This window comes from Dipodomys merriami, unplaced genomic scaffold, assembly GCF_024711535.1.
Source record: "Dipodomys merriami isolate MVZ:Mamm:240054 unplaced genomic scaffold, mDipMer1.0.p SCAF_440, whole genome shotgun sequence".
Lineage (NCBI taxonomy): Eukaryota > Metazoa > Chordata > Mammalia > Rodentia > Heteromyidae > Dipodomys > Dipodomys merriami.
The window spans coordinates 13193-37977 of record NW_027206003.1 but is presented as its reverse complement, the minus strand read 5'-3'; the positions used below and the strand labels follow the sequence as shown (position 1 = coordinate 37977).

Below are 24785 nucleotides of genomic sequence, written 5' to 3'. Positions count from 1 at the left end.
TCAGATCTCAGCCTCCTGAGTAGCTAGGATTACAGGCGTGAGCCACCAGAAGAAATCCTAATATTCTTATGTGAATGTCAAACCTGAAACATATGTCGACCAGGACAAATAGCTAAACACTAGCCACATGTGAAACAAGACCACAGAGCCACAGGCCCACCAAGGACCACCTCCATGACAGGCTCTGAGTGTCCTTAGCTTCCTGACAGGCTATGAGATAAACCGCCCTTTCTCTGTACACAGCAAGACACTGGCAAAAGTGAGAATATGCACCTTCCCTGGCCTTCACCTAATATGCACATGCAACCAACAGCCAAAAGCAGCTGATTACCTATGAACGCTTGGGCATTTTACTGTATAAATACTCAAAATAAAGGCTGGTTGCTATTCAACTTTTGACTTGGAAAAAGTCTCACCATTTTTTAAGTCTTAAAAATAGAACTCATTCCGAACAGCCAGTTAAGACCCTTGGCCTGCCTGCCAAAATGCACTTGAAATTAATTAATACTGTAAAAACTGAAAAGATCTTTATAGCTACTAAGTGTGCAGACAAAGAAAATGACTGAGTTAACCTTCCAAGTGCTAGCAGTTCCTCTAGAATCTTGGTAGCCTTTCTTCTTTAAAAGAGGGACTGAAGTAATTAAGCAGCGTCGTGCACATTCCATATAACTGAGGATGGAAAGAATGGAGCTCATGAAGTCTGGCCAAACCTTAAAAACAGTTGTTCCCCCTGTGGCCCAGGATGACAAGCTGTCTAGTCATCAGTGCACAATGCCGCCAGCCTCTGAAATATCCAGGGGCCTCTCTGATGAGCCCTTTCTGGCTGTGTGTCAAAGACTAAGCTCAAAACGGATGCTTCCCCAAGTCCCTGCTACATTCATGAGTAAACATGGTCACTAGGCAGTTTTACCCACGTAGAGGTTTACCTGTCTCATAAGTGCTCTGAGTTTTAGGAGAAAGCAGCACAGAGCCTACACAGCACAGGCAAGACACAGAAACGTGTGTGCACTTGGGAGGCATTTAGAAAGAAACCTCCACGACAGCCAGAGCTCTGTGGCTCGGGGCACTCCCAATGTCTGCACGAGGAGAGGCAGCAAGTGCTGCTGCTGAACAGGCTGGCCGGTCATCTCCGCCTATGAAGGAAGGAGAAGGGCTTGGGGGACTCAGGCAGAAACCAGCCAGGAAGCAGAGACTTGAACAAGCTCAGGGGAGAAGGCAGACAGAGGGGAAAGCAGTCATGGTCCTGAGGATAGACACTTTCCTAAGGCTTTCTTTGAGGAGCCAAGATCCTCGAGGCTTGGCCACCTTGCCAGCCCTTGGGTCCCAGAGATGCCCCGGAACAAAACGTGCATGGCTCAGTGATACGTGCCGGCAGCCCACATGTACAAAGCTGCCTGGATTTAGGACAAGCGTCACCAACACTGCCTGGGTTGACAGGAACACCATACGAGATGTACCACGAGAGGGAAAGCGGGGAGAGCCATCTCCATTTTGTCCAAAAGGAGAGGAAGTAGGTAGTGCAGCTACAGCTCACTGAGGCTGCACAGGTATACTCAACACAACACGAAGCTTGTGCGCAAGCACCACCTCGCCCTGCTGGGGTGCAGCCTCAGCCTGCCAACCTACCACACAGCCCAGCTCTGGTGACTACTCTGTGCCCCCGCTAGCTGCCGTCACGCCGCCCCAGGGCTCAGGTGAGACCATGTGAGTCTCAAGTGCCTGCAGTGAGTTCCCTGTTCGCTAGCTTGGAAGCCTCAACTGTCACGCTGACTCACCCAGAAACTGTGAATTTTCTTGCAGTGAGAAATTAGCGACCATTTAAGAACAGAGCTGGGATAAATCAAGCTGTCTACAACTCCAAATAGCTCTACCAGTCAAGGCCGTTAATATGCTGTGGGGAAGGCAAGAGAGGGAAGTTGGCTTTCGCCACAGCAAAGCCCCAGGGGCTGCAGGAACATGCTCAGCTGCAATCTGTCACATGCGGCATTCTCAGACCACCCTGCCTGCTCCGAGGGGTGTGGGGCTGGGAGCAGGGTAGGCACGGGGCTCCCCACTCGGGAATCCCACATCTGTGGAGTGGTGGGGCTGGCTTGTGCTATTTCTGATGGACTTAGAGACCCCGGAGGTCTTCGGGGACCTGTGTGCCTTGAGCTACATCTGGCAGCTGGTTGCCCTGGTAGATGGCTATTCTTACTCCAGGTCCAAAGAGAGAAATGGTGCTGGACGCTGAGCGTTTGGGGCTGGGCTTGGTCACTCCCTTGATTTGCTACCAGGCCACAATGAGATGCCAGGGTTTGAGAGAAAAAGGAATCTTCATTTTTTAACAGAAGGGATTTGAATTTAAAATACCACTTTGAAAGGTCATATGAGTGTGTGTGTGTGTGTGTGTGTGTCTGTGTGTCTGTCAGCGGTACCCTTGACAGAGAGAAGATGTACTGAACGGTCTCTTCACAGTCTACTCGGCCTTCAGGAACACGTGGGTGCTGGGCACAGCTTCGTTAGTTCAGGTCAGTCCCCAGCAGGGGCTCTGCCACATGGAAAGGGGAGCGCAGCAAGTAGCCATCCGGCTAAGACGTAGCACGGTACATACCCATCTCAGGATATGCTTTCTCTCACTGTGCACAAGATGGACAGACAGACATGTGCTGTCCAGACCTAGCACCAATGGCCTCCTTGGGCTTCATCTTCTCTCGTTTGTATAATATGACCCAACAGCATCACAAATCCAAAACCTGCTTCCCAGTCTAAATCAAGAAGTGTGTAACACTTATCACTTATTTCTAAAAGTTAATAGCAGGGTGGGGGAAGATGGCTCACACCTGTAATCATAGCTATTCGGAGCCTGAGATCTGAAGATTGAAGTTTGAAGCCAGCCTGGCCAGGAAAGCCTGTGAGACATCTCTAATTAACCAGCAAAAAGCAGGAAATGGCTCAAGTGGTAGAGTGATAGTCTTGAGCAAAAGATCTCAGAGACAGCACCCAGGCCCCAAGTGCTTTTCAAGCACTTAGACCTGCCCGTCTTCCCTAGGCAGGTCCTCCAGGAACATGTCCTTTGGGATTTTTATGGAGGCTTCCTTAGGAAGGCATGGCTGATTAGAAGACACATTTCTGCAGAGAAATGGCAGGAAATAGGACTAAGACCAAATGTATATTTCATAACACAGAGGCAGACACACGAACTGCACATATCCAGTGCCAGGCAATGGAAGTATGAAATAGTAGGAAGTATTTTCTTTGACCACAGTGGAATCAAGATGTGGTTAGAAATATGGAAATCCATAACATTCACAAATACGTAGAAATTAAACACCATTCTCCTACAATCAATGGAAGGAAATCAGTAACTCCTTGAGATAAGAACCGCAGCGTGATAACCATGCTGTTTCCACTCAGGTCTGGCCCTCAAATGTGGGGGTCGACTTGGAGAACGGGAGAGATGCACATCACTCCCCCAGGAGGAAAGCCACAGGGCCACTCCACTGGCGCACAGAAGACATCACCAAAGCCCATATCCCCTCTTGATGAAACTCTCAGAAACCGGCAACACCAGGAACGTCATCACCATGGCCAAGGGTGTTCGTGAGAAACGATCACTAACACAGTTTTCCCCAAGATCGGGACAGAGGTGGGAGCAGATGCCAATGTCTACCACAGGGTACTGGCACCCTGGAAGCTATAGTTAACGGAGAGGGCAACCATGGTAGAAAGGACACAGTGAAACAGTCTCTGTGTGCAGAAGATGTTATCTGTTCAGAGCTGATTCATGAGCTTAGTATGGTTGCAGGCCTAACAGGACAATAACCAGTTGGTTCTATACCAGCAGTAAAGAATCAGAAAAGGATGTTAAGGAATTAAAACATACAATAGCATCCCAAACAATAACAAGGCAGAGTTTATGCAAGGAGGTGAAAAGCGTGCACACTGACAATGACTAAACACTGTTGAATGAAGTGACAGACCCACACAAGGACACCCTATGTGCCTGGGTTGGGAGACCTCATGGCAGCTCAGCTGTGGCTTCCTAGAGAGATCTCGAATCTGTGAAGTCACTATCAAAATTCCAACTGCAGTTTCTATAAATGAAATGGAAAGGCTGAGACTTAAATCCCTATGAAACAGAATAGTAAGATTGAAAGACTCACCCTTCCCAATCTCAACGCTTGCTATAGAGCTATAATAATAAAGTATCACCGATGTTGGGCAAACAGAAGAGAAAAAAGAGAAAAACCAGAAATAAAGTTATACTTCTACAGCTCTTGGGCGTCTGACATGGAACCAATGCTACCTAATTGGGGAAGGAATGGCTGGTTCACCAGGCAGGGCAGGGACAAGTGGATATCCACATGGCAAAAACATCTCAAGCAAGCTGGGCGCCGGTGGCTCACGCCTGTCATCTTAGCTACTCAGGAGGCTGGGATCTGAGGATCGCGGTTCATTGCCAGCCCAGGCAGGAAAGTCTGTGACTCTTATCTCCAATAAACCACTAGAAAACCGGAAGTGGTGCTGTGGCTCAAGCAGGAGAGTGCTGCCTTGAGCTGAAGAGCTGAGGGACAGCACCCAGGCCCAGAGTTCAAGCCCCATGGCCGACAAAAAAAATAATAATAATAATTATTTTTATGGAAGTGGAGTTGTAGCTCAAGTAGTAAAGCACTAGCCTTAAACCAAAGAAGCTTAGAGACAGTACCCAGGCCCCAAGTTCAAACCTTAGAACTGGTGGGCATGCAAGCGTGCACGCGTACACGAGTACACACGCACGCACGCACACACGCACACGCACACACACACACACACACACACACACACAGATATAAAGAATTTCTACACAATGAAGTCTTATCCAAAACAAGCACAAGAGCAAGGTTTTCAGAGTTTGGACTATTACCATGCACATAATGTGTTATCTCATGATGAAACCTAAATGAATATCAAAGTTTACTTCTGTTTTTTATACGCCTTACACATACATAGCCCAAAAGGATCTTATGCAGTATCCTCAGTACACCTGTGTTGTGACATCAAGTGTGTATCATGTCTTTGATCAAAAAGATTTAAATCTTGGGACATTTTATATTTTTGGATCAGACAATCTGTGAGTGAGATAGATGTTTCAACGCATCACTAACATCTACACTGGAATCAAAGTTACAAGGAAAAACAGCTCTATAAACCCCCTGCTCCCCAAAATCTGTCTTAGCTGCACTGTAATAAGGAAGTAGATGGCCAGTGGCCAGTGGCCAGCTCTGGCAGCAGGAGGCTGCCAAGCAGAGACAACAGAACCCTGAAACGTGCTGTGACACACACACACCGTAGCCCATGGCTCAGACCCCTGTGTCTGGCGGACACTCCCCAGGTGAGCAGTCTGGCTGTCAGGCCTGTTCACGGGGGTCATGTGCTCCTTCCACAGTGCTTGCCCATGCAGAGCTCTTGAGGTTTGCACCAACAGTCACATGGACAAACAAGCTTGTGGCTTCTCCAAGTGGACTGTGTATGTGCAATTGCGTGTATGTGTGTGTTTATGCACAGCCAGCATTCATCAGTCCTCATGCTCATCTCAGGCTCTTGGTTGGGGCCCTATTATGCAGATGAGGTGCTAGAGAAGAGACTAAGTGATGCTCTTCTAGCAGAGTGAGGACACAGACGGACTGAAGCAAGTTTAAACCTGTGTGCTGAGATAGGCCAGGGAGATGAAAGACGAAGGAAAGACAAGGATGTCTTAAAACAGTTCCATAGCCCTAAGTTCAGCTTCCTGTGAGGACGGGCATGTGTGGCGCTGGAGCTGGCACAGCGTGACACGGACTCCACAGATGCAAACAAGAAGACAGAAGCACCTGCATCTCTTGTGGCTCTCAACTACTCAGGGCCTGAGAGCCTTGGGCGGCCACCACTCCCCCACCCCACATTCCAACTCCCCACCACCGAAGCGTCCCACTGGAATAACTGTTTTGTTGAGCTGAGTTAATCAACTTGGTCCTTTTCATTTCTATGGGGGGGGGGGAGGGTGTGGTGTGTGTGTGTGTGTGTGTGTGTGTGTGTGTGTGTGTGTGTGTGTGTGTGTGTGTGTGTGTGTGTGTGTGTGTGTGTGTGTGTGTGTGTGTGTGTGTGTGTGTGTGTGTGTGTGTGTGTGTGTGTGTGTGTGTGGCTTTTTTACTGGTTAATTGGAGATAAGAGTCACACAGACTTTTCTGCCCAGTCAGATCTCATCCTCCTAAGCAGCTAGGTTTGCAGGCATAAGCCACCAGCACCCATGTTCTTACTGTTTGCGAGAGCCCCGAGCGCAGCAGGTGCGTCCCAAGAGGAGCCTCCACACACTCTTCTCGCCACCACACGAGGGTCTGGGCACAGCGGCCCCCTTTCTCCGCCACAGCCTGTCACTAGGACCAGCTGCCTCCTCTTGCTAACACCCAGCAGACCCAACTGCTTGGTATCCCCTGGCTGCTTCTCATTGCAAGGGGAAGTGGGGATGAAGAACCTCCAAACAGGACAGAACAAAGAAATGGAGAGGAAGAAACACAACGTGGGCCCCCCACACCCTGCTGCGCACAACCTATTGCCCTTTTTTGTGTTATAACCCTCAAACCCCCGTATGGACAACGTGGCACCCACAGATCTGATAGAGCACAGCCGCAGTTCTAGGGAGGAGAAGCCATGGTGGCCAGCAGAGGGGCGCTGCCAAATCCACCAGGGAATGGGCTCCCCGCGGCCCCTGGGATCTTCCTCCCTTGGCCACAGTGACGCGGCCGCGGCAGCCGCAGACCACGCACCCACCCAGCCCACTCCCATCCCCATGCCGTCCTGGCCGCCTCCCCCAGCAGCCTCAACTGCAATTTAAATCATCAGGACACGTCTCAACGTAAGGGCCTCCACAGCATCTACAACCAAAACCACAGCTGGATGGAGGAGGAGCTCGTGCATTCTTGTTTTCTCCAGAAAATTTAACTCATTCCTACTTATGCTGAGCTTCAACTGCAGAGTGAAGAATTCTTTCCTAACTATGAAACATGTGTTTTTAATCTTGCGAGGAACATTCTGTGTAAAGCTGACCAGTAGACAGGGCTCAGCAGCCTTCTCCACGGGTCCCGCCAACTGCTCCTGGCCAGCCCCATCACAGACAACTGTCCACACCACTGGCCTGGGCGGCTCAACACACGGTACCCGCTGTGACGCTGGATCCTGCCACAGACAGTCCTATCCTCAGCTCTGTGTGAGTGCACCCTGACATCCCCATCTCAGGCCAGCCTATGGCACAGGCTGGCCACTGGATATCTGGAGACAGGAAAGGGCCCAGGAAACAGTATGTTCACCTAACAGATGACATTCCCACCTTTTCATCCAGAGTGTGGCACCTTCTTCAGTCTAAAGACAACTAGAGAACACAGCCACTAACACCATGGTACGGGGCACCCTCAAACCTCACCTACCCTAGGACCCGGGTGCTCTTGTAGCCTCTCGGACAAAGGCTCAGGAACAGCCCAAGATGGTACTCAGTGAGCCCGAAAGTCAATACACTGAGTACACTGTCTGTGGCCTGTAGAATGTGCCATCACAGCTGGCAAGTAAAGTGTGTGTATCATGCTTGAAAATGACTTCTAGATCACAAGGAAAAAGGGGCGTGGATGCATTTTTAAATATGCCATTCAAAAGATAAAGGCCTTTCTTCACTCAAAGAAAGAGCTGAGCTCAAAGAAGTTTATGGCTATGTGAACACATAAAATGTAAATCAACACGTGGTGCCTTATACCTGTAGTCGTAACTACTTAGGAGGCTGAGACCTGAGGATCACAGTACAAAGCCAGTTTAGGTAGATAAATCAGACTCTTATCTCCAATAACCAGTAAAAAGCTGCAAGTTGAGGTGTGCCTCAAATGGTAGAGTGCCAGCCTTGAGAAAAAAACCAAGCAAGTACACGAGGCTCTGAGTTCAAGCCCCAGTACCCCCTACACACAAGAATTTGTTTTTAAAAAGCAGGCTTAACAGATTGCTCATAACCACTTTCCAGTGGCAGTGGGCAGTCTCTCACACACTTTGTCCAATAGGACACCAGGGTCCATCTGCTGTCTGGGATGGAGCTGCTACACATCCCCTAGTACTGAGCATGGACACAGGTCTTGGACAGGACAGGCCACTGTGTGTTCATTTCAATAGCAGAACTGGGCAAGTGTAAATGCTGACTCAAAACTGCATGATTTGGAGGAATTACTATTCTTTTTTCAAGGCAAGAATGGTATCGAGATGACTGTTTAACAGCTTTTATCTTTGATCTTGGTGTTTTTGAGAGAGGATCTCACTATATAATCCAAGCTGGCCTCTAAGCCATGGTTCTCCTACCCTAGCCTCCCAAGTGCTAGAATTACAGACTCAGAGATCACAGACGTACACTTCCATGCCCAGCTTATGAACAGCTCTTATCTGTTAAAGAAACATACTGAAATATCTGCAAGTGAAATGATACAATGATGAGGTGCTACTCAGAAACTAGAAAACACATTGCATTGTCCAGCAATACCACAGGAAGACAAACTAAAAATGTGTGTACCAAATATTTCAGTTTCCTAGGGAAATGTTGTGAACTTCTTTACAAACCAAAGCTCAGGATGAGAGGGAACTGCATGTGCCAGTGCATCCTGGCTGCACATGCACACGTGGCCCATGTGCGCACGTGCGTATGTAGGCACGCACACGCACGCGCGCGCACACACACACACACACACGCCCCCCCTGCAGTGCACATACCAGTACATGAGCAGTAGACGCAGTACACACCACACACGTACAGTACACACACATGGACAGTATATGCAACAGGAGCACAGGTGTACAAACATACACTATGGGTGGAAGAGCTACCAAGGCAACTGTGTGTGCAGGAACAAACGAGCATGCTGTGCCGTACTTATGCCATGACAAACACGGACTTGGAATGAATGGGCAGTGCCCTTCCTGTCCTCTTCCAGCTACAGGGAGCTCAGCAAACCACTGGATGCAGGCAGCTCTCTCCAGAGAGGCCCCTACAAATGAGCAGAGCCTGTCTTCAGACAGGGGAGGGAAGAGAAGACAGAACACTGCCATCGCCCGTTGCAGCTCTGAGGATCCTTTACCTGTGTCAGCTCCTGGGCTTCCCTCTCAGAAAGGAAGGGCTGTCTCCTCTGCAGCTGCAGCGGTCCGCCCTCCTGGTCTCCTGTGGGTTGCTCGTGGTGCATGGAACAGCCCATCAGCCCGGATGCTGGAACGGAAAGTTGAGGTCAGCGGTGACATCTTTCGGAAGGTGCAAACCACACACCAATGTTGAGAACCTCACAAAGGGACATTTATCACCACAGCACTTTGGTCTGGTGGGGTGTGTCCTTGTGCTCATTATGGGTCTCTGTCCCTGGCTCCCACAAATCTCAATACCCCACCCTAGGGACTTCATCTAGCCTTGGCCCCACATCATTGAAGTTCGCAATACCATAAACACCTAGTGGCTAGTTCTGTAATTATCTCTCCAAAGTAAAGCTCTTTTAGTCAAGAGTGGTTGGGAGCTTTTTTTTTTTTTTTTTAAAGAAAAAAACCAAACATGGTGAATATAAAACACAAGAACCGTTGAACCCTGGTGAAATGTACGTAAGAAACATCACCAGGAAACTGTGGGGACAGCTGAGCTATTCCACAGAACACTGTGGTTCCAGAGAGCACAGGAAATGGCCGACGAACGAAGCCAAGCAGAGTGGTGTGTACAGCTGCCCCGAGGTGGGGTGAGTCAGAGCCGCTCTGTGCTTAGACAGGGCTCGGGGCAGCGGGCAGCTCCATGGCTTGGGAATGTACACGAGCCACCAGGTTCCCTGAACACCTGCATGCCGTGTATGCACACATCTCACACCCAATGCCGAGCAGCTGACTGAACGGTGAAGGGGAGCCATTCAGCATGGCCCCTGTGGCTGCCACAGGGGACCACCTGTTCTTTAATTAGAGCCAGTCCAACTGCAACTCCAGCACTTCCTAGCTCAGATAAGGGCTGCAATTAAAGTCTGATCTTTGCTCTTCTCTGTAACACAGGCCACCTCAGATACAGAGCAACAGCCAAGGGCATATATTAGACTAGGAAGAAAGAGAAAGGGTACTGGGTTGATAACGCACATCTCCGGGCAGCCAGCAGGTATCCTATATGGTTGCCTCACAGCTGGATGATACAGCAGCTTAAAGGCCAATGCTAAACACGTAAGAACAGGAAAACGAAGCACACTTGTGTGTAGAGGTAGAGGGGGAGTAGGGAGGAAGGCTCAGAACCTGAAGACCAGGAACTAAATAGGTAGGCCCTCACGATATGACAGCCAGGTACTCCATTCCTCCTTAGGAAAAATCACACACACACACACACACACACACACACACACACACACACACACACACACACACACACACACACACACACACACACACACACACACACACACACACACACACACACACTTACTTCTAGTCTGACCATCTTATATATATTGGTGCTGGGCCTGGGCTTGAACTTGGCCTGCGTGTTGTCCCTGAGTTAATTTTGCTCAAGGCTAGTGCTCTACCACTTGAGCCATAGCTCCACTTCTGGCTGTTTGGTGGTTAGCTGGGGATAAGAGTCTCACAGACTTTCCTGCTCAGGTTGGTTTGAACCATGACCCTCAGATCTTAGCCTCCTGAGTAGCTAGGATTAGAGGAGTGAGCCAATGGTGCTAGGTTCTCCCAGTAATCTTTACAAGGTAACTTCCCAAGTGGGAGGCTGAGCAGGGAAGTGACCTCACCCACCCAGGAGGAATAAAGGTGGGGCAGGGCGGGCGGGCGGGCGGGGTAGATGCGCCAAGGCTGGTGGGAGCCACTTGGGAAGCAGGCCCCATCAACTTGACCCCACCCCACACAGCCCAGCATCTGGACCCAATCACACACAACAGCATGAACTTAGGATGTACCCTTGGGATGGCTGCCTTCTTATTCCATTCCATTCTTTTCTTTTTTTGTAGGTCCATTATCAGGACTCAAACTCAAGTACCTGACTTTCACTCACTGGCTAGTGCTCTACCAACTGGCTACAACTCCAACTCCTTATTCCATTCTTAAAAACATATCTAGTTGCAGGAAGCCAAATTTACTTCACAACCTGTGTCTGCCCATGCTAATGGTGGAGACACAGCTGTACGCAAAGCTCCCACTCCTGCAGTCTTCAGAGCTCATCAGTCAGTCTGTCTGCTCATGAGACCGCCCACTCCTGGCTGTAATAGCACTTTGGTCAGCAGTGGACACAACCAGCAAAACAGGCAAGAGGATTCCAGCCTCAGGGGTCAAGAGGGCAAGGGGCGATCTCCTCAGACCACACCCAGAGGACCCACTACTATATTTAACCTGGCCCCTTTCTTTGTCCCTTGTAGACCTGCTTAGGGACAGGAGCAACCTCTTGACCTGGCCTGTGTAGTTAGCCACACGCTCTCCATGACCCACCTACCTGCACATACCTGCAGTGGTCCTGAAGCATTCTCAGCGCCTCCTGTGGGGATGCCTAGGTAGAGCATGGGATCTATGGAGTAGAGCTGGGTCTTCCTTTTCACACCTGAAGCTGTAGCAAAGACCCTGTCTGACTCAATTTTAACAACTGGGACTTTGCTTCAAAAAGCAGAAAGTTGAAGTAGGGCTTTTCTTCCCGGATGTTACTAATTACCCACAGACACATGGAGTCAGATGTCTGCCACAACCTGCAGGGTCAGCTGGGACACAGCTAAGCCGCAGGGCTCCTCCACCTCCAGGGCTGGTTGCTGACTCCGTCAGTCTATGTCTTAAAACATCTGAGAAGAATTACCATGGTTCTATGGAGGATTGTTTCTCTCTCTCCAGTCACTACCAAACTCAAAGCAACAAGAACAGCTCCTGCTGAGGGAATGAGACAGCACCTTCCAGAAATAAAGAGTCAGGGAGAGGACCCTGGGTCAGGTCCTGCTGGCAGAGGGGACACAAACTGGCTCTGGAAGAGGACCTCCACAGGACGCCCCTCGGCCCCTGAGTGGGAGGTCCTGCCCTGCAGAGGAGACACACAGTGCTGAGCGGGAGCCACACCTGCCGGGCAGACCTCTCACCTTAGGCATCTCACGTGTACTCGGAGCAAGGCTCCCTCTAGCTGGGGCACCCTGGCTCGGAGGATGCCCAGTAGTAAGAAAGACCAAGTGTATATGCCCACATGGGAAGGACAGAGCAAGGGGCTGGACAGAAGCGGACAGCAGCAGGTGTGGTTTTACAGACACAGAGCGTTCCCACAGAAAAGGCAGTACATGGCACAATCTGGCCCAGAGGCCTCTAGAGTGAGCTCCTGGCCACCCAGGACCTCCATCATACACCGCACACCGCACACCGCACGCCTCCCCACAGGGTCTCTCCTGGAGTTCTCGAAGCTGTCACATAACACACTGCTGGACCCTTGGTCACTCCCCCACCACCCACTCCTCCCCCAAGCTTAGTCATGCACACAGTAAGATCCCCCCTCCCAACTCAACTCAGTCTTGCATAGTGAAGTATGTACATCATCTTGAGACCCGTAAGGACTTCCCAACTCTTCAACCTCACTCTGGCGATTCAAAAGATGGCCTGGAACCAGCACGGAGACAACTCATCCACTGTGCCAGTGGCCCGGCCTGCCTGGTGCTGGGAAGCTCTGAGGGACTAGGCATGAGGTGCCTGGAGGGTCCTCCACCCGGCTCAAGCAGTCTCTCTGAGAGCAGGTGACGCACCCAGCAGTTCACAAAATCAGCAGACAAACCATCTGTAGAAAATGGTGTCTGTTGCAGGGCACCGGTGGCTCACACCTGTAATCCTAGCTACTTAGGAGGCTGAGATCTGAGTATCGGTTCAAAGCCAGCTTGGGCAGGAAAGTCTGTGAGACTCTTATCTCCTTGTTAACCACTAGAAAACCGGAAGTGGCGCTGTGGCTCAAGTGGTAGAGCGCTAGCCTTAGGCTGAAGAGCTGAGGGACAGCGCCCAGGCCCAGAGTTCAAGCCCCATGACTGGCCAAAAAAAGAAAAGAAAAGCAAAGAAAGAAAAGAAAATGAAGTCTGTGCTCAGCCATGGATATGAGAGGGCACCTCACCACATGGTCCTCGCATGAGTCCCCCAGCCCTCCTACAGGTTGTCTAGGGCCCTGTGGGGAATGTGTGAAGCATTGTCAGTCAGGGAGCCAGGGCTGGAGGATCACAGGCCCCCAGGGTCTGGGCCAGGAGATCAGGTGGAGACAGGGTGTGAGACAGGCTCTGTCGGTAACACATACGGCTGCTCCCTAGCCAGGACAACACAGAATCCTAACCTCAGGTGTCAGCCAAAGGGCAGATGTGAGGGGGGGGTGGGAGGGAAGGGAAAAATACAGGACTCTGTACAGGTTAAGACTGAACATCCCCAACCTGATAATCCAGAATCTAAAATGCTCCACACCCTGAAACACTCTGAGCACAAACATGATGCCACAAGCGGAAGATTCCAGGCTGTGCAGCTGTGTCATATGCAATTTTTAAAACATTGTATAAAATTACCCTCAGGCTATGTGCATAGGTGGACATGAAAGGTGAGTTTCATGTTTAGACTTGGATCCTATCCTCACTGGCTATGTGCAAATATTCCACAATCTGACAGGGGATAAAAGGCCTGCATTGTCTTCAGATGTTTCCTGCAAATCTGAAACTGTCCTAAACTCCAGATAGTAAGGATGCAGTACAGAGAAACATCTGCAATTGTGTTTCTGAGGGGTTACCGCCCACGTGTCCCACTCGCCCGGTTCCAGGGGAAGCCTTCAGAGGGCCTCGGTAGAGCAGCCGGTGCCTGGAACGCTGCTTGGCTGCCACCCTGTGGCCATTCGTACACAGTACATCTCCAGGAGGGAATGCATCCTGGGACAGCGAGTTTCCAACTCCCAGCAATAAAACCAGCTGGCAACACACCACAGCACGGGAAAGTGGGAACAAGGTGCTAGCTCTGGTCACTGAACACGTCTTAGTTTCCAGAAACAGAGCCTGCCTTTCTCACCAAGGCTCAGTATTCGCCAGCCTCCTGCAGATAGTCAGGGAACTCTATCTTGGGACCCCAAGTCCACAAGCTGTGGGCTACACTCACCAGCTTGAGAGAGAATGGTATTTCCTGCTGAGCACAAACACACAACAGGGAGTCCTCACAGGAGATCAAGAATAACAGATGAAAACCCATGCCATTCTGCAGGAATTCTACACATCTCACACAGGGTCCTTGTGATGATGGCTTTTCTGTGCTCCTTCACCAGAGAGAGATCCCAGTAATCTGGTCAAATCCCGACTACAGAAACACCCCCAAGGCTAACTAGGGACCTGAAATGAAGGAGCCTGCGTCAACGGAGAGGCAGGTCTGAACAGAATTGGGGTCTTGAAACACCTCAAGCCTCCCTGAAGAAAATGAAATCAACTGTAAGCCACAGTTAGCCTGAGCCTAAACAGCAGTGGAATTCTGACCACACAGGCCCTGAGATGTCTTCTATCCAACAAACCTGTTCCTACACAACTTCGGAATTTTACCTGTGGGATAAAGTCTAGAAATTCCTGGAATTCCCTCCCCCAGGCATAACATGCCTCTTCCTTAAAGTCACATAAACCTGCACCATGTCCTCAGTCCTCCTCTGCACTGGGACAACCACCAAATGTCCAGACGTCCTGTCCTCCTTCAAAAGAGTCCCATACTTCCTGCCTCTCCTCAATCTTGGATGAGACAGTGGTTTCTTGCTTTCTCATACTTACACGCAGCCACAGCATCTCATTTGTTACATGTCTCAAGCCCCTTTCCTCATCTGGATCCTGGCGCAGCTCAGAAGTACACAGATGTCCCCATGCTGGAACCTGGGGTTGGTCTGGTCACTGTTATGTTCCACGTGGCCCCAATGTGGAACACCTGAATCCTGAAAACTCACCACTGTCTGCTGAATTCTCAAAGATGCAGACACCCAAACAGACATAAGCACTGTGCTCTGGAAAGACCTCAATTCAATGTTAAAGGAATTGGAAAAGCTAGTAAGGGAGAGGGACGAGAGACACACCAAAGAGAGGGTCATGTCAAGTGAGATCTGAAGACAGACACCCTGACAGTGGACTTGGAGCTCCCTTCTGTTCTGAAAAACTTACTGAAGTCGTGCTATTGTTCACATCTGGTTTGCGACCCTCTAGGGCTTATACTGTCAGTTTGGTCCCCAGTGCAATAAAGTCAGGAGGCTCTGAGATCTTTAAGAGGAGCCTAGTGAGAGGTACTTATTAAGTCGCTGGGGCACTGCTCTCTGAAGGGATTTAAGCCATTTCTATAGGATTCTAGTTAATTCTCAAGAGATCAAACAGATATACAATACCAAAGTGGCGGAAGTGGTGGTCGGGCGCCGGTGGCTCACACCTATAATCCTAGCTACTCAGGAGGCTGAGAGCTGAGGATCGTGGTTCAAAGCCAGTCTGGGCAGGAATGACCGAGAGACTCCTATCTCCAATAAATCACCAGAAAACCAGAAGTGGTGCTGTAGCTCAAGTGGTAGAGCGCTCAACTTGAGCTGAAGAGGTGAGTGGCAGCGCCCAGGCCCAGAGTTCAAGCCCCACGACTGACCCAAGCGGCCAGTGACTCTCTCTGGCTTGGTGGTCATCAGGGCATCTCTCCCTCTTCCTCCTGCCAGGAGGCTTTCACCAGAGGCCAAACAGAGGGAACTAAATAACCTCGGATTCTACACCTCCAAAACAGTAAGCTAAGAGTCAACTTCTACCATGACAGGAGCACAGGGAGGAGCAAAACTGATCACCATTTTTTTTTTTTTGAGATAAAGTCTCACAATGTAGTCCAGGCTGACCTCTAATGTGAAATTCTCCTGCTTTCACTTCCTGACCTCTGAGATTATGAACATTGCCACCATGTCTAACTCACAGTGCACCTTATCACTAGCCAGGAAGGGAGGGCGCGGCGGGAGCCCGGCCCCCCAATCTCCTTCACATGCCTGCCTCCGGCGACCTACGGACCTTGCTCGGCCCTCCTGCTGAAGGCTTCTCACCTCCCAAGCCTTGAACACATGGCCTTTGGAGGGCACTGAACATCCAAACTGAAGCACTGACCTATTCTGAAATGAACTTATTCATCAACTCGGCAGTCTGAGACTCATGCATGTCGAGATGGAGGATGGCTGTCACGTGTGAGCACACAGGCTGCGTGGGAGCACCACAGGAACACTGAAAGTGGCTCTAGTCTGAGAAGTTGGTCTAGACACTGCCCAGCTGGCTGCTCACCTGCACGCCAGACAGAGCAACTCCTCTCTGCAGCAGTGGCGGCGGCTCCTGTGCTTCTAAGCGCGAAGGCGTCTTCCAGAAGCTCAACCTTCTTGCTGAACTGTACTTCTAAAATGGGAATGACCTCTGGCATCTTGGCAGATATCACTCGATAAGTCACATCTGGCTTCCCAATAAACCGCTGGCGTATGCTGACTTCATAAGGTGAGTGGACCTTAATGTCATCTACATCTTCCCTCTCGAACCTGTGTAGAAGCAGAGAGCTGGAATCATGGATTTCCAAGCCAGAAACCAAGAGCGTAAGCCTTCCTGGTTTCATGTGAGATTCTGTTCTTTGGGAAATAACGGCAGGGATTCTGATCACAACCCCTTCCTTTCCAAAAGGCTCACAACCAGCTATGGAGGTGCCCTCCTTGGGCTTTGCTTCTGCTGGTGTCTTCCAAAGCTTGGAGCTGAAGGGCCACCAGGAAGGGGACTCCAGTTCTGTCAATAACCTAAAAACGCAAAGAAAACACAACTAGCTTTAAAGACAATTGAATCAATTGGTTTTAGAAGACCTCTGTTAAGCATATCATGATTTTACAACCAAGCTTTATCAGCAATGACTAATGAGGCAGGAAAGGCAGGCCGTTGCCTCTCTGATGAGGGAAACCTAGGGCTCAGAGTGAGAACACCTGCCCAGACGCACCGGTTAACCAGCAGAACTCAAAACATTTGCAGAACAAAAAGGAATTCTTGAGAATTAAAATATAACCAAAGGAAGGAAGAAAAACTCAAGAAATATAGACTATAAGAAAAACAAAGACCCATAGCAAAATGAAGAAAAAATATGTAAAGTTTGACAAAAAAAAAAGTTCTACAAAGACCATATATATATATATATATATATATATATATTTTTTTTTTTTTTTTAATCAGGGAAAGAAATAATACAAGAAAAATTTCCAGTCTGAGAGACAAACTCTGTAAGCTCAAATCACAGCTGAAATGCATTAAAACAACAACAACAACAAAAAAAAACAAAGCAGAGCTGGGAAGGTGGCTCAGTGGTAGAGCGCTTGCCTTGCATGCATGAGGCCCTGGGTTCGATTCCTCAGCACCACATAGGCAGAAAAAGTCAGAAGTGGCGCTGTGGCTCAAGTGGTAGAGTGCTAGCCTTGAGCTGAAGAGCTGAGGGACAGCGCCTAGGCCCAGAGTTCAGGCCTCATGACCATGACCACCACCACCACCACCACCAACAACAACAACAACAAAAAACACATCAAAACATAGATCATTACAAGAGAGGGCAAGACTTCGCTTCTGTGATCTAAGACTTGAGGATGCAACCTAATGACTAAACAGAAGCCAGATGTCAGTGGAGTCCCAGCATTCTGTGAACTTATGGGACTCAGTGTTGATGACAAGGATGGCTCTCTGAGATGTTGCCCACGTGGCATCCACAGGAGATGCGCAGCCCTGCCCGGATGTGTGCTAATTACAGCACTGCACTTCACCAGGTCTGCCAGCTGGGGATGAGACAGAGAAGGCCTCCAGGGTCACTCACCGATCAGCCACATCTAGGTCTGACTCCATCTTCTCTAGGCCTCTCATGACACTGTCCAGCTGCTCACCCTGGTGGTTCAGTACCTTTGCCGTGTCTTCTAGACGCCTCTGGGAGCCTGCCATCAGAGCCGTCAGCTCCTGCCCCCTGGTCTTGGGGGAGGTGTTTGCATCAGCACCAGCACCAGGCTGGGACAGCAGCAGCTCCCTCCAGAAGTGCTCAATGACATTGAAGACAACATTGCGACTGGGTCGCAGGGAGCTGAACCAGTGCTTCCGGTGGCCCTCCTCGAGGATAGTGACAGCACTGAAAACAAAGTGTGATGCTTCCTTTCTGATCTCTGTGATGCTGGAGAGGGGTAAGCCAAGGAGGGCTTCTCCAGTTCCGTCTGTGCTGAACTTCAATGAGCGTGGTGTCAGGGACAGTTTCCCAGGGACCCATCGCTTCTCAAAGTCCAAGTAGTAGGAGCAGGGCCAGGAGTGGACACAGATATCGCTGCTCATCTGTCCCTAAGTGGGCTGGGCTGAGACCACAGTGTTTACTTCTGTGGAAGACAGACAGTTAGCAGATAGGACAAAACTAAAATGTCTAGAGATACAGTAGGAAAGCAAACTGGAGGAAGGTTAGTCTTGAAGCTGCTCTTGGCACTTCTTGGTAGCCTCAGGATGAAACCAAGCCCCCAGTCAGAAAGTGAAGGGTGCAAGGATAGGGTAGAGAGTTGAGATCAGAACCAAGACAACGCCCCCACTCAAGTCCTAGACCTGTGCCTAGATCCTCAGTCCCAATATGAAGCTCTCCACCCCTGCTGTGCTCCCTAGACATGCCTGGAGGAGAGCAACCACTGGATGCCACGCCCCAAATCCTAGGCCTGCTTTCTTTGGCAAGACTGATAGCTTAGCCACAGACCCCACAAACGCGACCTTATGGCTGTGATGCCCCTATTCCCACTCACCCATACCAAGTTATACTCTGTCTCTGTCACATGAACACAATTTTATGAAGAAGTGAATTTACCATATGTGTGCATGTGTGTCAGTATTGAACTCAGAGCCTAGGCACCGTCCTTCAGTTTTTTTCACTTAACACTGGTGCTCTACCACTTGAGCCACAGCTCTACACTCAACTCATGGACTTTCCTACTTGGGCTGGCTTGGAACTGTTATCTTCAGCTCTTAGCCTTTTAAGGAGTTGGGATTACAGGTGTGAGCCACTGACACCTCGCTGTTAATTCATTTTTAACACTGGGAGAACAAATTTCTAATAGGGTCCCTCAAACATTAAGAAGTGTGAGCATTTCACAAAATAGTTCAGGGAATGTTCAGGAATGTTCCTGGGTCAGCTAACAGGTCTGCAAGCCCCTGATGCACAAATGGTATGCTGGGCAGCAAGTACACAAGAGGCAATGCTGAGCCGGTCGACGGTCGCTCACGCCTGTCATCCTAGCTTAAAAAGAGGCAATGCTGGTACAGGCACTGACTCATGAGGAATATGATGAAAGAGAAGCCCATAAAGTCTCTCATTGAGCCACTCTGTGAAGAAAGAGTTTTCAAGATAATCATAGAAATGGAACCTGGGTACAAAGGACTGTGTACATAGAAATGGAACCTAGATCAAAAAGAGGCATATCCACAGACTGCAGTCCCCAGTCAGAGGAGCCCTGAGTGGCTGGGCTGCTAACAGACATAGACGCACACACGCATGTGCGCACACAAGTTAGAAATAATACACAAATTCAGCAACGGTTTTGAAATACAAAATTAGCATACAAATAAACAGATTGCTGGAAAAGACATCAAGCATAAGTGACAAAATAGTAAGACAGTATTTTTATAATGACAACGGGACATTGATTAAAGAAATTATAAAAGCCAGGTGTTGGTGGCTCACGCCTGTAATCCTAGCAACTCAGGAGGCTGGGATCTGAGGATCATGGTTCAAAGCCAGCCCGGGCAGAAAAGTCCGTAAGACCCCTATCTCCAATGAACCACCAAAAAACTGGAAGTGGAGCTGTGGTTCAAGTGGTAGTAGAGCACTTGCCTTGAGCTGAAGAGCTGCGGGACAGCGCCCAGGCCCAGAGTTCAAGCCCCATGACTGACAAAAAAAATAAAAATAAAATAAATAATATTTACACACACACACACACACACACACACGCACACACACACACACATACATATATAGAGGAGGGGAAAACAATATGTTGTGTTCATAGATTAGAAGAATATTGATAAAATACTTGAAGGATCCACAGTGATTTGTGAATTCAACACAAACTCCATCAAAACGACAATGATAGTCTTCACATAAATAGAAAAACGTAAAACTCCTATGAAATCACAAAAGATCAATAGAATAGCCAAAGTGGCCCACAACAAAACAAAACAGATGGAGGAATTGCTGTAATTGACTTCAAAGCATAATACATAGTAATCAAAACAGCATATTGCTGGCATAAAAACCAACTCAGAACAATGGAACCTAAATATGCTTCCATATACAAACTAATTCTCAACAAAGGTACAAAAAACATACAGTAGAGAACAGACAACCTCTTTAAAAGCAACAAAAACAGAGCCAAAATTTCAAGGACCTAAATGTAAGGCTTGAAGCTAAGAAATTACTGTAAGGAAAAAAAAAAAGCCAATACTTCAAGACAAGGAAACTAACTTTCAGATATGCATTAATAAAGGTATTTTCTTCGCTATGACAAGTACCTGCAGTGTCTTGGTTCAGGGCTTCAGAGGGCTCAGATTACATCAGTGTGAGTCTGTGGTCAGACAGAACATCATGGCCGAGAGGAAGTAGCGAAGCTAAGCAAGAAGCCAACTGAGAGTGGCAAGAAGAGAACAGGGACAAGATACCTTTGAAAGGTGTCCTCCCCATGACCCAGCTCCTCCAACCAGGCCACATTCCTAATGATGACTTTGGTATGCATAGTGGATGCATCATAAGAGATAAATTCAGTGACTAAGTCAGAGCCTATGGGATCCGTCACTTCCCTAATACTCACCCCATCTAGCAAACAAGTCTAAAGCAGGTGAGTAAACCTTCAGAGGACATGTCAGAATTTCCCCACAGCAAAGAAAATAACCAACAACAGTGACAGCCTACAGAATGGGAGAATATACTTGGAAACTGTTCAACAAGATAGGGTTCCCATCCAGATGCTCTGATTCTTGGCTGCCATGAGGACAGCTTTTCTCTGCCACATCTCCCGTCTGCCTCACCACTGCAAAGAAACATGGTGGCAGTGACTGTGGAATGAAGCCTTGGAAACCATATTTGTCACAGTGATAAAAACTAACTGACAGGGAGGGAGCTCACCGGAAAAAGGTACTTTCAAAATGGAGCAGATATCTATCCCAACATGTGCAAATGCAACCAAGAAACAAAAGATGTACTGCTGAAAATTTAAAAAAAACAACAAGTAACTTGACTATTCTAAAACTTCGAAACTCTTCAACAACAAAATCACAAAATAGATGAAATGCTGGACAAAAACACTCAAAAGGAATTTAAAAAATAACCAGTCACTTCAAAGGGGATAAACAGCTGAGTGAAATAAAGAAAACAATATAAGGTGTACATGAGAAGTTTTAACAGAGAGAGATAGATTCTGGAAAAAAAAACAATCTTGGAAATGAAAGTCTCAATAAAACACAAATGATAAAACTGAATAAAATTTCAGGGGAAGGCATCGCTAAAACACTGAATCTACCAGAGAAAAACATATCACGGCTTAAAGACAAATTCAATAAGTTATTATACTTAGGCAATAAGAAAAACAGAAATTATGACCTCAATATTTATGATTTCTAGGACAAGATCACGAAACCAAATTTATATATTTTTGGTAAGGCAAAGACAATTTTTTCAGTAAAATAACAGCAGAAAATGTCCCAAGTCTAGGGAAAGCTTACGGACATCAAGATAAGAGGCCCTGTGAATCTCAAACAGACCAGAAAAGAGCCTCTCTGCATCATAGTAGAAATACCAAGAGAACAGGACAAAAACAATACAGAGAGCCACAAGAGGGGCCGGGAACGTGGCTGGGTGGTAGGGTGCTTGCTTGCTAGCATGCATCAAACCATTCCTCAGCACCATACGCACAGAAAAAAGCCGGAAGTGGTGCTGTGGCTCAAGTGGTAGAGCGCTAGGGCTAGGCTTCACGATGTCTGTGAAACCACCAGCCACAGCATCTGGCCAGGTACAGGGATGGCTGTGACTCAGTTTCCCCACTACATTCCCTACTGCTAGCCTTGACCAAAAGCAGCTCAGGGACAGTGCCCAGGCCCTGAGTTCAAGCCCCAAGACTGGCCAAAAAAAAAAAAAAAGAAAGAAAAAAGAAAAAATACCCAGTCCTCCCAAGAGTAGAGAGCTAAGAGTAAGAACTGTTAGGCACTGTTAAAGCTCTATCATTCCCAGTGATAGGCCCTCTTTAGGCACTTCTTTTCATGTTTATTTTTCCTTTAAATAAGTTAAGATGTAGGGGCACAATGATTTGTGCCTAACAGATTTTAGACCCTGATGTTACCTTGAGTAGTAAACTGCCAGCCAAATAACCCTGCTTTATCAGCCAGCCAGTCATCATGACAACCCTGCTACTTTAAACTTTCAACCAACACCCTGAACAAGCTATACAAGTGCTTGCTGGCAAAACACAACTCTGATTCCAGAAGTACAACTGTTTCAAACTGCTTACAATGGACTTTGCCATCAGAAGCGTCAGTGAACTCTAGCACTCATTTTCACCCAGGCCAGAGGGAAAAACACTTCCCCCCATGGTCCAGTAGAAGGTCTGCAGTTGGAGCAAACAATCCTTCATTTGCATGAAGGACTGTGCTAAGATTGGTGTAAACATCTTTACCTCAACCACTCACTTTCTTCTAGATATACAAACACTTGGGAGACACGCTCCTGTGTGCTCTCTGGTGTTATACCACTGGGTCCTTAACAGGCCTTTCTTGCCTACTTTTGATGTTTATCGTTAGTAGAGAGGGCTAAAGTGGTAACCAGAGGAGACAGCTGAAGCAGCAGCAAAGGCAACAGTGGTGGTGGTGAAAGGGCAGTGAAGAGTTACAGAAAGTGAACGGGGTGAGGAACAAAAGTAGAGAAACAACAAAACACTGGCTGAAGACAACAAACTATAGTGGTGGTCACTTGAAGAGTTCTAGGGAGCTGCCAAGCCTAGTTTCAAGGGTCCAGTCAGATACTGGTGGTTCATGACTGTATTCCTAGCTACTCAGGAGAATTGAGAATTATGATTCAAAGCCAGAAGTGGAGCGACGACTCAAGAAGTATGGTACTAGCATTGAGCAAAAATGCTCAGGGACAGCTCCAAGCCTTAAGTTTAAGCCCCAGGTCTGGCAAACACACACACAAAAAGAGTCAAGGGTCCAACATCCTAGGGCCAAGTGACCCTACCTTGGGCCCAATAACTGTAACATAGTGCTGTAGGAGCAAGGATGCCACACCTGAGGGCTGAGCTGGTGCTGTCTGCTACTGCTGCTAGTCAAGGATTACAATAACTTCAAGTGCTGGTGCCACCCAAAGCCAGAGCAGCAAGCCTCCAACCTGAGTGCCGTAAGTCTCTGGCTACTAAGTCTTGGAGGAACAGGCCCCGACCTCTTGGAGCATTTGGATCTGCCAGTCTAGCATTGAGCACTCAAGGGCTATGGACAGAAGAGCTTCTTTTCTCTTACTTGTGATTTCTAACTGGGGAGAACAAAAGGACCCCAGAGAGCCAACTGTTAGAAAGAACATGGTTTGATACATACCTATTCAAGGTCCTGGCTCCTGGATTTCTTCACACTTGTCATGGTTCACAATATTTGCTCATTTGAGATGCTGGAGTATATAGCTGAGATCCATCCTATAAACTGTTCACTGCTGCCGCCTGGAGTCCTATTGACAACAACCTTTATCAAGACTATATGAAACAAGCTGAAGAGACCAGAGTGATATGATGGCCTGTCCATTAGGGATATTAGGAGCCTACTACTCTAACTTGAATCTGTCTATCTTATGAGTGCTGCCACGTGGCCTTAGCTTTTACCATCATCCAAACATATAACCTCAGAACAGCATGTTGGCGCAGAAACAAAGAGGATGAAGGACAGAGGAAGAAGAGAAAGTTTACTAAGCAGGATGCTAAATTTACACAAACCTGAAGTGCTAAGTTAAAGCATAATGTGCTAGGAAAATGGAAAATGGAAAAGGAACAGACTGGACTCGATTGTCAACAGGTGAGGATTTTTTTTTTTTTTGACAGAGAGGGGCACAGACCTTCCCATGGGTTTGGAGGGTGTGTGAAGGACTGGATTTTGGGGTGGGTTATATATATATATTTTTTTTTTTTTTGACCAGTCCTGGGGCATGAACTCAGGCCTGGGCACTGTCCCTGAGCTTCTTTTGCTCAAGGCTAGTGCTCTACCACATGAGCCATAGCATCACTTCTGGTTTTTTCCATTTATGTGGTACTGAGGAATCAAACCCAGGGCTTCATGCATGCTTAGGCAAGCACTCTACCACTGAGCCACATTCTCAGCCCATATAAGGTCTGAACAAGGAAGCAGAGGATAAAAAATGAGCTACGGTCTCTTGGAGGCCAAGGGTGGTGTCCTTGGTCAGGCCCAGAGTGGAATGCTCTACCTGGGGTAAGGGGCTTTCAGCTAAGTCAAGGTCAGAATGACCTTCCTGCAGTGGGACACAGGAGCGCCCATCTGGTGCTGTGCTTGACCTGGGGGAAGAAGGCAGGAGTCAATCTTGCATATTCCATCTTCAGATACATGAAAAGATGGGCTGAGAGGGGAGCAACCTGGGAGTTAAGAGAACAAAGTAGATTCCCACCAAAATGACCACTCCCTTGTGAAATCAATTCAGCTTTGCGGGTTTCAGTGTTTCAAGAACTTTCTCTTTGCCGCAATAGCAAGGGCAGGTCCAAATCCATGAAATAAGCATCTATACCAATCCAATTA

At 48.3% G+C, this 24785-nt stretch overlaps 1 protein-coding gene across 6 annotated transcripts in view; it reads right to left on the bottom strand.

The window, feature by feature from the left end:
* The window catches only part of LOC138808109 (synaptosomal-associated protein 47-like), a 36495-nt gene that overhangs the window by 4389 nt on the left and 7321 nt on the right, over positions 1-24785 (bottom strand). For 3 of the 6 annotated variants that reach the window (XM_069994053.1, XM_069994052.1, XM_069994051.1), the window contains exons 2-4: positions 17812-18352; positions 16266-16759; positions 9096-9220 (exon numbers count right to left, since the gene is read on the bottom strand). In XM_069994053.1, the coding sequence (XP_069850154.1) occupies positions 9096-9220; positions 16266-16759; positions 17812-18311 (1119 nt within the window). In that variant the 5' untranslated portion in view covers positions 18312-18352. Of the gene's footprint in view, positions 1-9095; positions 9221-16265; positions 16760-17811; positions 18353-23585; positions 24353-24785 lie in introns of those variants that run through there. The other 3 variants (XM_069994050.1, XM_069994049.1, XM_069994048.1) reach the window with 2 other exon arrangements.